General features: G+C 47.8%; 1 protein-coding gene across 7 annotated transcripts in view; it reads left to right on the top strand.

The window, feature by feature from the left end:
* Nucleotides 1-16021, top strand: part of SHROOM3 (shroom family member 3) — a 240827-nt gene that overhangs the window by 211205 nt on the left and 13601 nt on the right. For all 7 annotated transcript variants that reach the window (XM_006133874.4, XM_075929433.1, XM_006133877.4 and 4 more), the window contains 4 exons: nt 1753-1829; nt 7365-8276; nt 10122-10646; nt 12297-12447. In XM_006133874.4, coding sequence (XP_006133936.2) covers nt 1753-1829; nt 7365-8276; nt 10122-10646; nt 12297-12447 — 1665 coding nt within the window. The remainder of the gene's footprint in view (nt 1-1752; nt 1830-7364; nt 8277-10121; nt 10647-12296; nt 12448-16021) is intronic.

Raw genomic sequence — 16021 nt, forward strand, 5'->3', positions numbered from 1 at the left:
CAGTGTCACTGTAAGACAGGGATGGGGAACCTCTGGCCCGGGCCAGATGTGGCCCCCGGCTTGCCTGGATCCAACCCCCAAAGCTCAGGGGCCCCCCGGCGTTGGGGAGCCTGCACTGGTGCTCCAGCCCCCTTTTCCCCCTCAACACACACACACACCCCTTGCCATGGGGCTGGAGCAGACACAATCCACTAGGCCGGGCCTCCTGTGGGAGGGGAATGTGGTGAGTGTCTTTTTCCTTCTGATTCGAGGGCCACATTACTGAGGGGGTTTTTCTGACCGTTTGTGTGCACCCGCCCACACACTTTTTTTTCTGTGGGTCAGTGGCCCCCAACCCAAAAAAAGGTTCCCCGCCCCTGCTGTAGGAATTTGTTTAAAAATGTGAGGAAATGGATAGCAGTGGGGAGTTATTCGCCATCTGTCTGCAGGGCGCAATTTCTGCCTTCCTCTCTCTCGGCCCCTTTGGCTTATCTCAACCGGCCTGTCTTTCGGCTCCCCAACTTCTAAATCAAGTTCAGCACTTCCCTTCCATCCGCAGCCATGGAAAGGGAGGAAACAAAACCAGGGAGGGAACAGGACTGGAGGCCCCTCAATTAAAAACCACGGCTGACGAGTGACAGAAGAATGACTGAGCTCTGGAAAAGGATGCTGGACATTTACCATCATGTAATTGACTTACATCCCGGGGGAGCAGCTGCAACCAGATTTCCGGAAGAGCTCAGGGCCAAATTTGTCAGTGTCCCACACTGGATTTGCAAATGCGCACGACACTCGGCAGCTCCCATGGAGACAAGTGGCTCGTCGTTCGAGAGGGCAGAGCAGCTAAACTGCTGAGGCCCTTTGAAATCCAGCCAGTTGTTTTGGTGTCTAAATGGGAGTTGTTTGAAGGCCCGACTGTGAGCTTATGATCAGAACTAGACTCTGAAAGGACGGTGAGACATTACAGGGGAACGGTGGCAGTGAGCCAGCCTGCCCGTGGCATATTATGCTTGGGTTGGGGGATGCGCTGGTGTGGAAGGGCTAAGCGTCGGCTTGGTCTCCTGGGAAAGAAGATTTTGCGGCAATACTGACAATTAGCTTCCTCTTAGGGAGCCTGAGGCCTCATCCAGTTCCCGTTTAAGCCTTATGAGGCCAAACTTCCCCTGATTGTAATGGGGGCAAGATCGGTGCTGGGCTTGCACAGGCTGTCCTGCTGATCAGAGGAAGGGCATGATAGGAAAATGGCGGCCTCAGAATCGCAGCGTGGTTGAAGGCTCTTAGGCTCTTGGAGCAATATTCCACTCTGGCTTGCACTGGCTTTCACTGAAGCAAGTCAGGCCCATGAGAGACGGGCCACAGATAACCACCACAATCTCCCTTCCTCGGGGGACCAGCTGGGGGCCGGAGCAGCAGAAAAGGGCTTAGTGTTGGCCGGAGAAGTGAGGGGAATGGCTGAGTCATAGCATCTGTGCGACAACCTTTGTCAGAGGCATCTCTGAAGGGAACATCGCCCCCCTCCTCATTCTTCTGTGGTATTTCTCAGGGAAGGTGGTTGTAGAAATGCTGCCCAGCAGGCCTCAGTGTTAGCTGGGGTGAATCCATTTTAACTAGCTTGTGGAAACCTTGCACATTCACTAGTGGCCTTCTTTTACTCTGATCCTGAAACCACACTCCCTCTCTTTGCAACTGTAAAGGACACACAGAGTGCTCTTTTGTTTTGAAACTTCAGGCGTGTCTTACTTGCTGCTAACTCTGCTCCTTTGTGCATTCCAGGACTTGCTGACAGGGGAAAGCAGTGAATTTGGCCACTTGGTGACTAATCCTTCTTCCATGGTTGGCACAGACGACAGGTAGGTTTATATTTGTGTCTCTTCTCCAGCTGCTGGTTCAGCTGGTGCTAACCCCACTGCCATTGGCAACGATTCAATTGTAATGCATTTTTTATATAAATGAATGGGATATTAGGAGCTGGACAGACCATATGCACTGGGAGACTGCATTTTGGCTGTCTTGTGTGGTGTACCCGGACTAATCTTCAGTTAGCTCTTGTTTTTCAGCATAGAAATTAATTCAAGGTAAAACCCTACTCTCAGATGTCTTCTCCTTATTTCTGTAGCATATTCTACCCTCATTTAACATGCAGAAGTTTCATTAACTTAAAAATAACACTTCCGTCTGATAGTGACTTACTAGTGTTAAATGTCACATCTTAGGTTTCTGGGTGTTTCTGTCTCTCTTCAATTGCAACTAAGAGAAACTGGAAAAAAAATACCCTAAAGTTCCTGTCTGTTTACTCGGCCCTAATCCAGCAAAGTACCTAATCATAGCAAGTGAGCATTCCCATTGTGCGTAGTTACTTTGCTGGATTGGGGGCTTTGCCATAAGGCAGATTCCTTGTTTTCCTGTCAGGGTCTTTCACTCAGTAATGGGAGAGGGACCTTTAAAAGTGATTGTAAACCCTACAAAATTGGAAGGGGGTGCAGCAGCATAGATATTACCTGACACTTCTAAGTAACACACTCCTTGATTAAAAGTCTCAGTGGGGTAGCCGTGTTAGCCTGTAACTATAAAAACAAGTACTGCGGTGGCACGTTGGGGCGCGTCTGCACAGCAGCATTATTTCGGAATAACGGCCATTATTCTGAAATAACAATGTGAGCGTCTACACAGCAATTCCATTATTTCAAAATAAATTCAAAATAACGGACGGCTTATTCCGACTTCTGTAAATCTAATTCCACAAGGAATAGCGCCTCTTCTGGAATTGATCTGAGAAAGTGGGTCTGGCCCACGAAAGCTCATCATCTAATAAACCATCTTGTTAGTCTTTAAAGTGCTACATTGTCCTGCATTTTGCTTCAGCTACCCCAGACTAACACGGCTACATTTCTATCACCCTTCTGGAATAGGTATTTCAAAATAGCTACAGTATGGATGCTCCACTACTGCTATTTTGAAATAGTTCCTCCCCAGGGGCATTCAAACTAATTACTCCCCAGTGCCTCTAAATTGAGGAAGCACATCCACGTTAGGGGAGCCTGCCTCTGACTAATTATGAGGCTTCCCTGCCGTGTAGGTGTGCTATTTTGAAATAAGCGTGCAGTGTAGATGTACCCTTAGAGACTAACAAAAAAAAATAGTATCATGAGCTTTTGTGGGCAAAACCCATTTCCTCAGATGAGATGTTGATCTGGTTTCAAGTTGATCTGTTTTATGTATTTGTTTCAATTTAAATATTAAAAAGACTCAAACAAAGCTCTAGGTACATAAGCACATACTATCGCAACAAAACACAAGTTGGCATTAACATAATTATTCAGGAATTCTAGTTCTAGTTTCCACCTTTCGGTCATGTTGGGAATCACATCTGTAGCAGTCGCCCAAACAACAGCATCGGGGCAATAATGCAGTGAGTCCTGGAAATGCCACCCAGGTGGACAAAACAAGGCAAGTCAAACACAGGATATTGGACTTGATGGTTCTAAGCCAGTCTTGCAACTCCTATGCTACTACTAAGGCCATATCTTCACTAACCGGAAGATAGACGCTGCTACAATCAATTTTCTGGAGTTCAATTTAGCGGGTCTAGTTAAGACCCGCTAAATTGAACTCAGAGGACACCCCTGTTGGCAGCTGATACTTCTGAAAGGAGTAAGGGAAGCTGATGGGAATGTTTGCTCCTGTCGGCCTCTCGCTATGTGGACTGTGGAGAAACTCAAAACAAGATGTGTAGACTTCACCTATGTAATTAACAAAGTTGGAGTTAGGTATCTTGATTTGACCTTCCCATTTAGTATAGACCTGGCCTAAGAAATTTGCAGAGTAAACCATGGAAGGTCATTTTGCCCTAAGTTACCACCATTTTTGAATATTTGAAAGTGTGCCATTTCCTGCCGGATTTGAACAGTGTTTGCAGTGCTATTTAGAGTATGATACATCTGGCTCTTATTCTTAAACCCTTCCTGCCCTCCTCATTTTATTTACCATCAGTATTTCTTAATACTTCACTATGTTATAACTCCCATTGCTTCCTTCTCTTTCTAAGTAACTAGATTTAACACCAGGCCTGAAAGAGAGCCAAGAGGGCAGGAAATAGGTTATTATGTTATGTACTTTCCTGCCAAGAGCCACATTTCTGAATTATTATTCCTATCTTCACATCTTTGTGATATTTCTACTGCTTCCGCAACTTGTGTGTTCTCTTAGCACATTTTCCAATGGAATGTCAAGTGCCTTGCTCTGAATGTTCTGGATTCTTTGGATAGCTGAAATGTGGAAGGCAGGAACCAAATATACCCCTGAAACTTCATTGAGTCTGGAAATGACATGTGCTTGAAAAAAAAATACAGCTAGATCGCTGCTCAGGGGAGGACTCTTCTTTTTGCTTATTTGTTGCTTAGCAATTTCATAAAGGGCCCTCTGTGGATGGTTTTGTCTCACCAACCCAACTGTGACACGTAGATGGACCAAATAGTAAATGTGAAAAACAGAGTGTGGCAAAAGGACTTAACCGTGTATGTAGGGCAAAGTCCTAATATCAGGGCTGTCCAGATCATATTGGGTCCTCTGGTCACCCTCGCTGATGTTTTTAACCCAGACACAAGCAATGTCAGCTGTGAGTGTTAATATCAGAACGCACATATTTGGGGCATGACTCTGCACCACTAAAATGAGTGGGAGTTTAGCCTTTGACTTCTGTGGTAACAAGACTGGACCCTTTCCAGGTTTAAAAGTCCCAGTTAGGCCAGATTGAGATCTCCTTACTCACATCAGTGAATTCGCACGAGGAGCCCCTTGAAGTCAAAAGGACTACTTGTGCCAGGAACTGAGACAGTGAGGAAGGGGTCACAGCATGGCCTGTGTAGAACAGTTCATGCACATAAAAGTGCGATATTATGCAATATTTCTCCTGAGAGGGCAGCCTGAGATGGGAGCAAAGTTGGCTTTCAGTCATCTTTGTGCCTGCCAAGGAATAGTGTAAGTTAGAACAGCCCCCAGGGCTTTGCTACCATATGACTGCCTCTCTGTGGCTACCAGTGGCCCCAGAATAGCTAAAGCTCTGAGCAGTACAGCCTCTCTCAGCTCTGTCACTAGTGCATTCCTTATGCCAAAGACCGTGAAGGGAGCAATAAAGGGTCCTATATGCCAGACTTATGCAGCTCCAGTGCTGGTGGAATTCTACTGTGGCTGTTGCTTTGTAAAGTGCCAGAGCTGTGACCAGAATCCAGCCCTATTTCTTCCCAAAGATTTTTGTTAGAGCAGGGTTAGTCCTTTAAACGGGCAGTCAAACAAGACCTCATTGGACTAATGTGGTCTCTTGACTTGTATTCTTTGCCATATGCTGTGTTGTCCCTGACCAACCTCCAAAATGCCTTCCAACATCTTTGTTGTTAGTGCAGTAGGTGTAACCGAGGTGACTCTACCAGTCTGAGGATCAGAAAATGCCACCGAAGTGTGACAGGCAATTGCAGATCTACCATCCAGTTCTCCTGACAACACTGAGCAGCTCAAAAATCACACATTGCTACTATCCGAGAACCACAGACTGTCCTAACAGTGGCTGGGCTGGGAAGTTTTGACCCCTCTCCCTGGGGGCTAGAAACTGCCAAATTCTGCTCTAAGGCTGTGTCTAAGACTACACCTCTCTGTCAACAGAGAGATGTAGATTAGGCACGTCGAAATTGCTAATGAAGCAGGGATTTAAATATCCCGTGCTTCATTAGCATAAACATGGCCGCCACTTTTTCCAAAATAGAGCTTTTCCGACAGATCCTGTATTCCTCAAAAAATGAGGTTTACAGGATCTGTCAAAAAAGGGTTTATTTTTCGACAGATCCGCGTCTAAACTGCCGGGGGGGTTTTCCCAAAAAGCTCCATTTCGAAAAAAAGCGGTGGCCATGTTTATGCTAATAAAGCACAAGATATTTAAATCCCTGCTTCATTAGCAATTTCAACATGCCTAATCTACATTTCTCTGTTGACCAAGAGGTGTAGTCTAGACATACCCTAAGTTACACCAGTGTAAATGCAGAGTAACCCCTAAGCTTTGATGGAGTTATTTCTGGTGTACCCCCACATAACTGAATGCACCTTTTGGCCTCAAATCTCATACAGCACATAAAGCAGATCATTTCAATGCTGCAGCCTTTAAAGATATAGGATATAATCGCAATACTGCAGGACTTTTTTACTACAGCCTAATGCGTGCTTGGAATATTTTGCTTGTATTAATTGTTGTTATCATTAATTTTGTTTTCCAACTGCTCGGGCTTGTGGATTTTATGTGATGTTCTAAGAGGGTCTTTCACTTTCAAGACAACTGCTGTAGCTCTGATTTATCTGAGAGCCTTCTTAAAAGTAGTGGAAACAATTTAGTCTGTTGTCCATTCAGATTGGGAGTTCATTGGGGCATAGTACCTCTCTTTGTATTTGTCTACAAAGTGCGTAGAACTCATTTGGCCCTATGTCAAAAACAAAAAGGAAAACCTACATGAAAAGAATGGTCATGTGGTAAAGCTGAGCATTCAAAAGTTAGGAAATGTCAGAATTAAGTTGTGCAACCGTAATTGGGCCTTTCTCTAATGTGTACACATTATGATAAGTCTAATCACCATTATATTAATAGTACATAAGATGATATTTTTCTAGAGGACCTTGCAGTTGTAAGAATGTTTTAAGATGGGTAAAAACAATTCCTTTTCCCTAATCTCATTCCTGGAAGCAACTGAACCATTTTAGCTGAAACTTTTATGCACATGCCAAAAAACCAGCCTAAAACAGACACCCAGCTTCGGAAATTTCAGCCCACGGTTTAAATTTGGCAAAATTATAAGCAACTGAAAACAGGACGTTATAATAAGAAGTGTTGAGCAACCTTGATTATACGACTCACTCCCTGCAGTTCCAATAATAAATCAAGATGCTAACTGAAACCATTGGACCTAGGTTTTCCCCATATCAATTGCTGTATTGCTTAGTTCCTGAATTGTTATCTATATTGCAACAATTCATGCTGTTTTCTGGAGGCCAGATCAAACTTCATGAATCCCGTGCCACAGAAATACATTTCTCCTCAATCAGATTTTTTGCCCTGCTACACATCAGTCTTGGGGGAAAAATACACTATTGATTAGTTGTAATTTTTATCTCTCTAGGTGGTACCCAGCCCATCACCATAATACCTGTGTGCCTATGCACAGAATTAACTGCTGATTTCACTGGTGCAATCCCACTGAAATCAGCTTTAACTAGAGACAGACATTGGCAGCAGCCTCTGATATTAAGATCTAAACTAATACTCTAATAATTCTTTGCTTTTTAAAGGGGCAGCTGTATTGGTTCCCTGAATGAAAATGTTGGATTTATCATAGTTTATCTTGTCTTAGGTCCTTCCTCCGTACGAAAAGAAGCCACCCAGAAAGGCCAACAATCCCAAATTATTATCCCCATCCTCCTCGTAATGACCTCACAAGCGCCTCCACTCTGAATGAGAGCCATCAGGCCTCAGAACCTCCCGGGCACATCAGCAGGACTCAGAGGTGTGTGTCATCGCCAACAGACTTGAAGAATCATTCTTCTGACCCTAAGCAGGGCACCAGACCTGTGCTCCTCAACCTTATTTCTTCTGGATCTGGTCAGTCCTTCTCCAGGGCTGCTCATCTCACTCAGTCTTCCTCAGACCTGCTGGCGGCTCGGCACGGCCTGGCAATGGGGCAGCGCGCCAAACTAGATGCCGTGCCCCATGACGGCAATAACAACAGTCAGGCCCGGTCTCCGTACCGCGATGACAGCTCCCCTGAGGACTCGGCCGAAGAAGCGATGCAGAGAAGGGCCGTGCTGCCTCAGAAACGCCCCCCGCCAAAAGTGAAATGGGCTCATTCGGTCAATGATGACAGCTTCCCAAAAAGCCTGGTGTCTTCTCAGGTGTCCGGGCAGAAGCTCTTTCAGCGGGGGCAGAGCCTGCCGACCCAAAGCAGCACTTCCTCCGACTCAGAGACTCCGCCTCCCTATGGGAAGGTCTCTCTGCGGATCTCTGAGTCTGGCCTTCAGCTAAGTCCCCCACCGGGCCTGCCGGAGTTCGGCGACGACGAGGTGTTTATCAAGGACTCACAGCCCGGTGCTGCAGGGGCTGCATTGAAACTCTCCCCCCCGCCACCTCCGCCTCTTCCTGAGCTGAGCTCCAGCACGTTCTCAAGCGACGCAGAGGAGTTTCCATCGCCTCCTCCCTTGGCTGCCTGTGAGGCAGGTGGGGCAACAGGAGACAAATCCACCAGGCTTACAGAAGAGGCCAAAACAAGGTAAGGGAGAGCTGTAATGCCACGGTGTCTCTGTAGGGCCAGCCTTGGTCTTTGTAGGGCCAGAAGGAGTCGGATATGCCGGGCCCAGTCCCTCTGTGACTGACACAGCACTGCCTACCCAGAGGACCCATTCACAGCCGCCAGCTAAATGGACAGGCTACTAGGGAGTGTGCACACAGCAAGGGAAGCTGGAGAAAGTGTCTGTCCCCAGGGCTTGCTCATCTGGCTCTGTGGGCGGACAGGGGAGGATCAGCGCCCCTAAGGAAGAAGGAGACGTCACAGAGTTCTGAGACCGTGGCCCGTGCTGTACCGGGGGGCAGACAAAATGTTCCTTTCTGACTTTAAAGCTCCGTGGCGCCTACACGGCAATAAAACCCCTGCAGCACCGAGTCTTAGAGCCCAGGTCTACCTACGGCGGGAGTTGGGCTGCAGGGCTAAAAATAGCAATGTCACAACTCGGACTCGGACTCGGTCTGGATCCGGGGGTGTTGAATCCCACCCTCCTCCTCCTCCGCCCAGGCTCCTGCCCAAATCTGACCATTTACATTGCTGTGTGTAGCCCGCCTCTGGCCTGGGACCTGTGAGCCTGAGCTGGGCCAGCCGTGGCTGTGCCGTGTGTCTTTTATTGCAGCGCCCAAAGTTGGCAGGCTTGTTACTGCAGGGGGCTGGACAAGAGGGTCCTATGCAGCTGCAGAGGTCTCATAAACCCACCGCATTCACTGGGGCATGTAACTCTGAGACTCTCGCTGGGTCTGATTCTCCTCTCCGTGGCAGCGTTGACGCGACGCCTTATTTCCTGCTGCGTGAGAGGAGCATCAGCCTGGCGGTCTGACGTGCTGAAAGGTGGGCGCTCTGTTCCAGGGAGACATCCTAGGTCTTGAGGGGAGTGATCCCACATGAAACGTGGGCGTGCGGGATCAGAGCGCCCCAGACTAGAGTGTGCGTCATGACCCTGTCACAACATGGCGACTGGGAGTCAGGAGGTGGTTGCGCAAAATTATCGCGGCTCCCACCTGCACAGAGACGGGTCAGAATGGTGTCCCTGGCCTCTGTGTGTCAGAGCCTGGGAATGGGCGACAGGGGAGGGATCACGTGTGGATTCCCTGTTGTGATCCCTCCCTCTGGGACACCTGGTATTGGCCACTGTCGGCAGACAGGACACTGAGCTGGATGGACCTCTGGTCTGACCCAGTCTGGCAATTCTTATCCCATGGGAATAACTCGTAAAGAAGGCCCGCCACGGGAGTAAATCAGAGCAACCTGATTGATTTCCAGGGAGCTACCCCAAGTTACCTCAGCCCAGTCAGGCTCTGTTACCTGGGCCGTGGTAGCAAGTTGTTAAGGAGCCTTTGGTCTCAGTGTGTAAAGGACAGCTGGGATTTGCACTTTCCGGGTGATTCTCCTTCCCAGCTTGGGAACGGAAAGCCAATTGACTCTGTTGTGGCGCTGACGAGTCTGACCCCCGAACGCTTCTGGGAAGGGCGGCTGCCCTTTTAGAAAGGGTCAGCTTGTGACGTGTTCTGAGAGTGAACACAGGAGTTGCCCCATCCGGCACAAGAAGATTCCTTTGATCTTTATTAGAATAAAGAAGCAACCGTGTTTGGAGTCATGGGGATCACTTACTTCTGGCGCCACTAGCTTCCTCGAGTGGGTTTTTCTAGGCACAAATACTTAGCAAGAGAGACAATTCCTGCCTCAAAGGACTGACACTCTAGATAGTCAAAAGAGTGTAGTGGAAAGGGAAATGTGATTTACTACATTTCTCTCGTTTGTGCTTAGTACTAGTCCCCTCTCCAAAAGTACCCCCTTCACCCCATGTTTATCGTATAATTTTTCTGTCCACAGCAGCTTCGGCAGGTTTCCCAAGAGTCTGGCTGCCAGGGAGAAGTCAGAGTTGAGGTCCATCAGCAGGGACAGCCACTTGGGCACTTCCCTATCTGTCGGGAGCACTGAGTCAAAGCAGACTAGCTCTCCCACCTCCTTGGATGCCCTGCACCACTCGCCTGCTGCTCCAGGGGAGCCCCCTCATTCTGAAAAACAGACTCTAGCACGACTCGGTGGCAGCTTGAAAGAGCCAGACGTCCAGGGGAGGGATACGGAAGATGGTGGCCTCAGTCCCGGGTCTCAGGGCGCAGCCATTCAAGCGAAGAAGAAGAAGACCCCGGAGGAGATTAAGTCAGAAGCTCTGGCCAAGGAGATTGTCCAAAGGGATAAGTCACTAGCTGATATCCTAGATCCCGATGCCAAAATGAAGACAACCATGGACTTAATGGAAGGGATCTTTCCCAGGGGAACCAGCTTGCTGAAAGAGAACCACTTGAAAAGGAAGATGATGCAGAAAGCCAGCAGGGTGGGGCCTGAGGATGACAGGTGAGCCCAGTTCATTTTGGGGGCTGGATAAGAAAAGCTCTTAGCTCTTGTATGGAAGAGCGTGGGCTGGATTCCTCCTGCCAGTGCGGATGGAACACTACTTTGATCTCGATCCCCAAACACTGGGACTAGCAAATCATTCTTGTAAAAGGGTTTCCTACCATCTTGGCTGTGCATAGCTATTGGCCTCCGGACCATCTCTCCTCTAAGCTCCAGGGCTGAGTCTACATTAGCATCCCTTTCCAGAAAAGGGATGCTAATGAGACACTTCGGAATTGCAAATCCGCGGGGGATTTAAATATCCCCCGCGGCATTTGCATTTACATGGCTGCCGCTTTTTTCCGGCTCGGGGTTTTTGCCGGAGAAAAGCGCCAGTGTAGATGTGATTTTCTGGAAAATAAGCCCTTTTCCGGAAGATCCCGTATTCCTACTTTCAAGAAAGGAATAAGGGATCTTCCAGAAAAGGGCTTATTTTCCGGAAAATCGCATCTACACTGGCGCTTTTCTCCGGCAAAAACCCCGAGCCGGAAAAAAGCGGAAGCCATGTAAATGCAAATGCCGCGGGGGATATTTAAATCCCCCGCGGATTTGCAATTCCGAAGTGTCTCATTAGCATCCCTTTTCCAGAAAGGGATGCCAATGTAGACACAGCCCAGGACACTACGGCCAGTACTGAATATGGTGCTGAGTTTGGTGTGGAGCATGGGGAGGGCTGCTTCACTCCACCCCCTTGTTAGTTAATCTTTTCTGTGATATTTCCCATGATTTTGGAAACTGAGATCCATGCTACACCCCCAAACCAGAGGCCTAATTCTATTCTCACACCATGGTAACAGGAGTAACTCCACTCAACCTAATGGAATTACTGCCGTGTAAAACTGCTGGGAGAACAGAATTGGAAGCAAATCTTTGTGAAGGCTTAGGAGAGGCACTATTTTGCGTGGGAGAGGGAAGGAGCTTGGGGGAATGCCTTATAAAAAAGCACTACAGTGTGCTATAAAAATTAGCCCTAAACTTTGGAAAATGCCTACTGTAAAACAAAGGGCCACACGCAACAGCTGGAGAAGCTCTGCTACAATAAGTTACAACTGGATTATGCAGGATAAGATTTGGAATTAAATGTACTTCAACAGAGCTATACCAGTTTAGACTAGCTGAGGATCCAGCCCCAGTGTTTAGACGAGTTGTCAGCTGACAACCAAACATCAGTGCGATTGTGTTGGCTTTCCCAGCATGGAGAAAACAGAAGATAGCTGACATGCACCATCTACTGGTGATAGAAATGTAGCCGTGTTAGTCTGGGGTAGCTGAAGCAAAATGCAGGACAATGTAGCACTTTAAAGACTAACAAGATGGTTTATTAGATGATGAGCTTTCGTGGGCCAGACCCACTTCCTCAAATCTGAGGAAGTGGGTCTGGCCCACGAAAGCTCATCATCTAATAAACCATCTTGTTAGTCTTTAAAGTGCTACATTGTCCTGCATTTTGCTTCAGCTACTGGTGGGAATTGGCATTCTCTGTTACGGACTGTTAATAAACTATCCCAGTTGATATCCTACCACTTTTGCTAAGGGAAAAATAGACCAAAGTCAAAACCAGACTAAACCCAACTCTGGACTTGTGTGTCTCTTTTTTTTCTTTTCATCTAGGAGAGAGGAAAAGGAAGCTGCTGTAACTTTGATCACCTGCCCTGCTTACTATAACATGTCGGCACCCAAAGCAGAGCTGTTGAATAAAATCAAAGACTTGTCAGGAGATGTGGACAAGGAAGAGGAGCAGCTGGACATCAATGAGAAGAAGGTAAATCCATAGCATGGCTTTCTGTAGGTCTGAATGTGACCAGCTGGGACCTAACTCAGTGCTGATGTACAGAAATGCAATGCTGTTCAGCTTCAGAACCTCTAGGCTGTCTAGATTGCAGGCTTCTTTCTGAAGAAGCTTTTCCGGAAGAGATCTTCTGAAAAAACTTCTTCCGAAAGCGAGCGACTACACAGCAAAAGCACATCGAAAAAGCGATCTGCTTTTTCAACAGAGAGCATCCACACTGAATGTAATCTGTGATTACTATGGACGGAGTGGCCACCCGGGCATCTGTGCTTTTTCCTCTTTCCTCTTCTATTGAAAGAACTCCCTCTTCCCCGTCCACACAGGCCTTTTTCCAAAAGAGCTCTTTTGGAAAAAGGCTTCTTCCTCGTAGAAAGAGGTTTACCAATGTCGGAAAAACCTCTCTGTTCTTTCGATTTTTTTTTTGAAAGAATGTAATTGCAGTATGGACGTAAGTGAGGTTTTTTTTTAAAAAAAACAGTTGTTTTTTCCAAAAAAACCTCTGTAATGTAGACATATCCCTAGACATTACTGCCACAGGCCCTTCAGAAAGGACCTGTACCAGAGGTTTGTTTTTAGAGGCCATCAGTATAGCCAGGGCTCGCTGTCCCATGGCAAGCCCCACTCACCAGCCGCGCTTCCGGCAATCTGACACAGATCGTTCTGTACATGCGCAGATCACCCGAACCCGGCTCTTCCGGGTTACAATCTACTCGCCATGGGTGAGTAGATTGTATTATTTGTCGAGCCCTGAGTATAGCTGTATCAGGGCAAAAAAGGAGTGTTACCCCCTGTTCCAACATGTGCAAAACTCGGCTTTCCTCATTTCCGTTTGTGGTTTGCCCAATTGTATTAGGTGCGTAGGTCTATATTACAAGTCACAGCCCCTGCTCCATACAGCTTGCACAAGCTAGGAGACTAAACCAAGCCAAAACCACAGCTCAGGTCACCTGGGAGAGCCAGGAACAGAATCTAGGTCCCATGACCCCTAGCCCAGTGACAGGGGCCCTCTCTTGTGCCGTTCTGTTGCTGAAGCCCTTGGTGTCAATTCCTAGAATTCAGCTCTGGAGCTGGTAGCAGGGCTCCCTCGGTTGCCCAGGGAATTCTCCCTTGGACACGGAAAAGCTCCCAAATCCCAGGGGGCAGATGGTTGCTGGAGAGACCCCCAAGCGCATTTCTACATTCTTTCTGCCCCGTGTCAGGAAGCAAATAACTGCTGTAAACGTACAGCACCTTGTGTCACACTGCGCAGCATCACACCACAGCATTTTTATTCCTTCGGCGTAACAGGCGCGGGGGGACAGACCGAGAGATACAGAAAGGTGCACCCGCACTCGGTGTTGTAAACACGTGTGCGTGTGCTTTCTCCTTGGGCTCACGAGCCGCTTGGTGTAGTGTTGGGCTTGGAGCCAAGCCACCCAGTGCTGCAACTGGCTTGCTGTGTGAGCTTCGCTGAGTCCCTTCGCCTGAGTGCTTGATTCCCTTTTGTGTCTGCTCCCCGCCATTGTCTGTGTGACTGTAAATTCCTTGGGGAAGGGCCTGTCTCTTATTATGTGGACGTACAGGGCCTAGATAGAAGGGGAGCCCAATCTCATGGGGATCATCTAGGTGCAACCCTATTACAAATAATTAAAGCTAGAATTGGGAAGCCCCTTTTCATAGGACATTTAAAAGAGACCCCAGCGATGTATTAGAAAATATTTTGGGAGCAGGCCAGCCCGGGCAGGGAATGGAGTAGCTGAGGTTAGAGGCCTCATTCGGTTTCTGTGATTCTGTAGCAATGCAGGAAAGTAAATGCCCAGTGAATACGTTATCTGACAAGGTCTGCTAATCACAAACATTTAGCTTCTGCCTTCGACTCCACTTAGCACCTGTTTTTAAGGACCAGCCTAGTCCACGGTACTTTACTTTACAGTTACAGCCAGTCCCAGATTTGCAACATTTGATTAATTTTCCCAATGCTGTTGAACATCGCATTTCCAATGGAACCCCATCCACCCGGATCAACAGAAAGACATCAGTGTAAAAGGATGAGGAGTTGAGCTGATGATTCAGATACATGTAGCGAAGGACTGACAAGCTTGCAAGTAGGTGTGAGCCTGCCGGGGAGGACGAGTCTCAGGCATCAAAGGTTACATTTGCATGGGAAAGCAGCAATGGATCTGAGTGATTAGGCCCCAGTAGTGAGATTGCGTTGGCTGGCATGTTTGTTCGGAGTCTGTGTGCAGTAACATTTGCATAGGTATTCTACAGGGAGGCAGCTACTCTAAGAGGTCATTTGGGTAAACCCAGCACATTTCCATTGTAAATATGCAAAGGCCTGTGGGAGCTGGCATTTGGAAAGGCAGGAGTCACTGATTAATGAATACGAAGCAAGCGCTTTCAGGTCCCTGTCGGACTCCTAGGCATTCCAGATCAAAGCTCTGATTAAAAAGCATGTTGCTCCCCCGCCTCCACCCCTACCCCCGCCACCTGACACCCTCTTAGAACTAGGGGCTCAAGGACAGGGGACTTACACAGACAACACTGACTCGCAGACAACTAGTGAGCAGCGCCAATGCAGCGCAGTCCGGGCCTGATCCAAAGTCAATGGAAATGCTCCCAATTGGGCTTTGGACCAGACCCTTTGAATGGCTCCCGGGTGTTTTCCCATTTGCTGTTGTACTAATGCCGCTGCGGTTTTCGCCCCTTTGGCTGCTGTGTCTCACTCCCAGTCTCCAGGCACGTGAGTTCTAGCTAACGGTCACGAGAGCTGCATCGTGCAATAGGCGAGGGACCTCGGTTCTATGCTTATGCCAGCGTAAAGCTGGAGTGAACCCCCTGCTGCCGCCACCGGAGCTGGACGACAAGGAGGCTGCTTTGGTGAGTCCGTGGCATGGCTATGTCAGGCTGACCTCTGCTGCAAACAAGCTCTAATCTACCCCACATCCAGGCTAACCCACCCCACTCCAGCGTGACAGGCCTGGCCGCACTAATGCCATCATGATGTAGTGCTTATTGGAGCGGGAGGCGCATACCTCAGAGAATCTGACCAAAAGTGGATGTCCGTCTGTAGCATAGCATGTTCTTTCCTGCAGCTTCAGGGGGTAGCCGCGTTAGCCTGTACAGGATAAACTTAAAAAAACAACAAATGGTCTGGTAGCCCTTTATAGACTGACAAAACATGTAGACGGTATCATGAGCTTTTGTGGGTATAGCCCACTTCTTCAGATGACTGGAGTGTTGGATATCCAGAACTAAAATAAATACGGGAGAAGGGGAAGTGGGGGGAAGAAGGAAAAAATGGGAGGAGAGGGGACAAGAAGAAGCAGTGGGTAAAAAATATCAAGGGGAAAGCGGAGCAGGAATGTAATAGGAAAAACAAATAGTTTCTAAGTACCAAAAGCCTGGATAGTCATAAGAGGCAGATAAGAACCATTAATTAGCAAACAACAAATGGTCAGGAAGTACTTAAAGACTGACAAAACATGTAGATGGTATCATGAGATTCTACATGGAGAAAGAACCATTGTTGCCTTCATTGTTTGGTAGGTTGATAATGACCCGGTTC

This window comes from Pelodiscus sinensis, chromosome 5, assembly GCF_049634645.1.
Source record: "Pelodiscus sinensis isolate JC-2024 chromosome 5, ASM4963464v1, whole genome shotgun sequence".
In the NCBI taxonomy this organism is placed as follows: Eukaryota; Metazoa; Chordata; order Testudines; family Trionychidae; genus Pelodiscus; species Pelodiscus sinensis.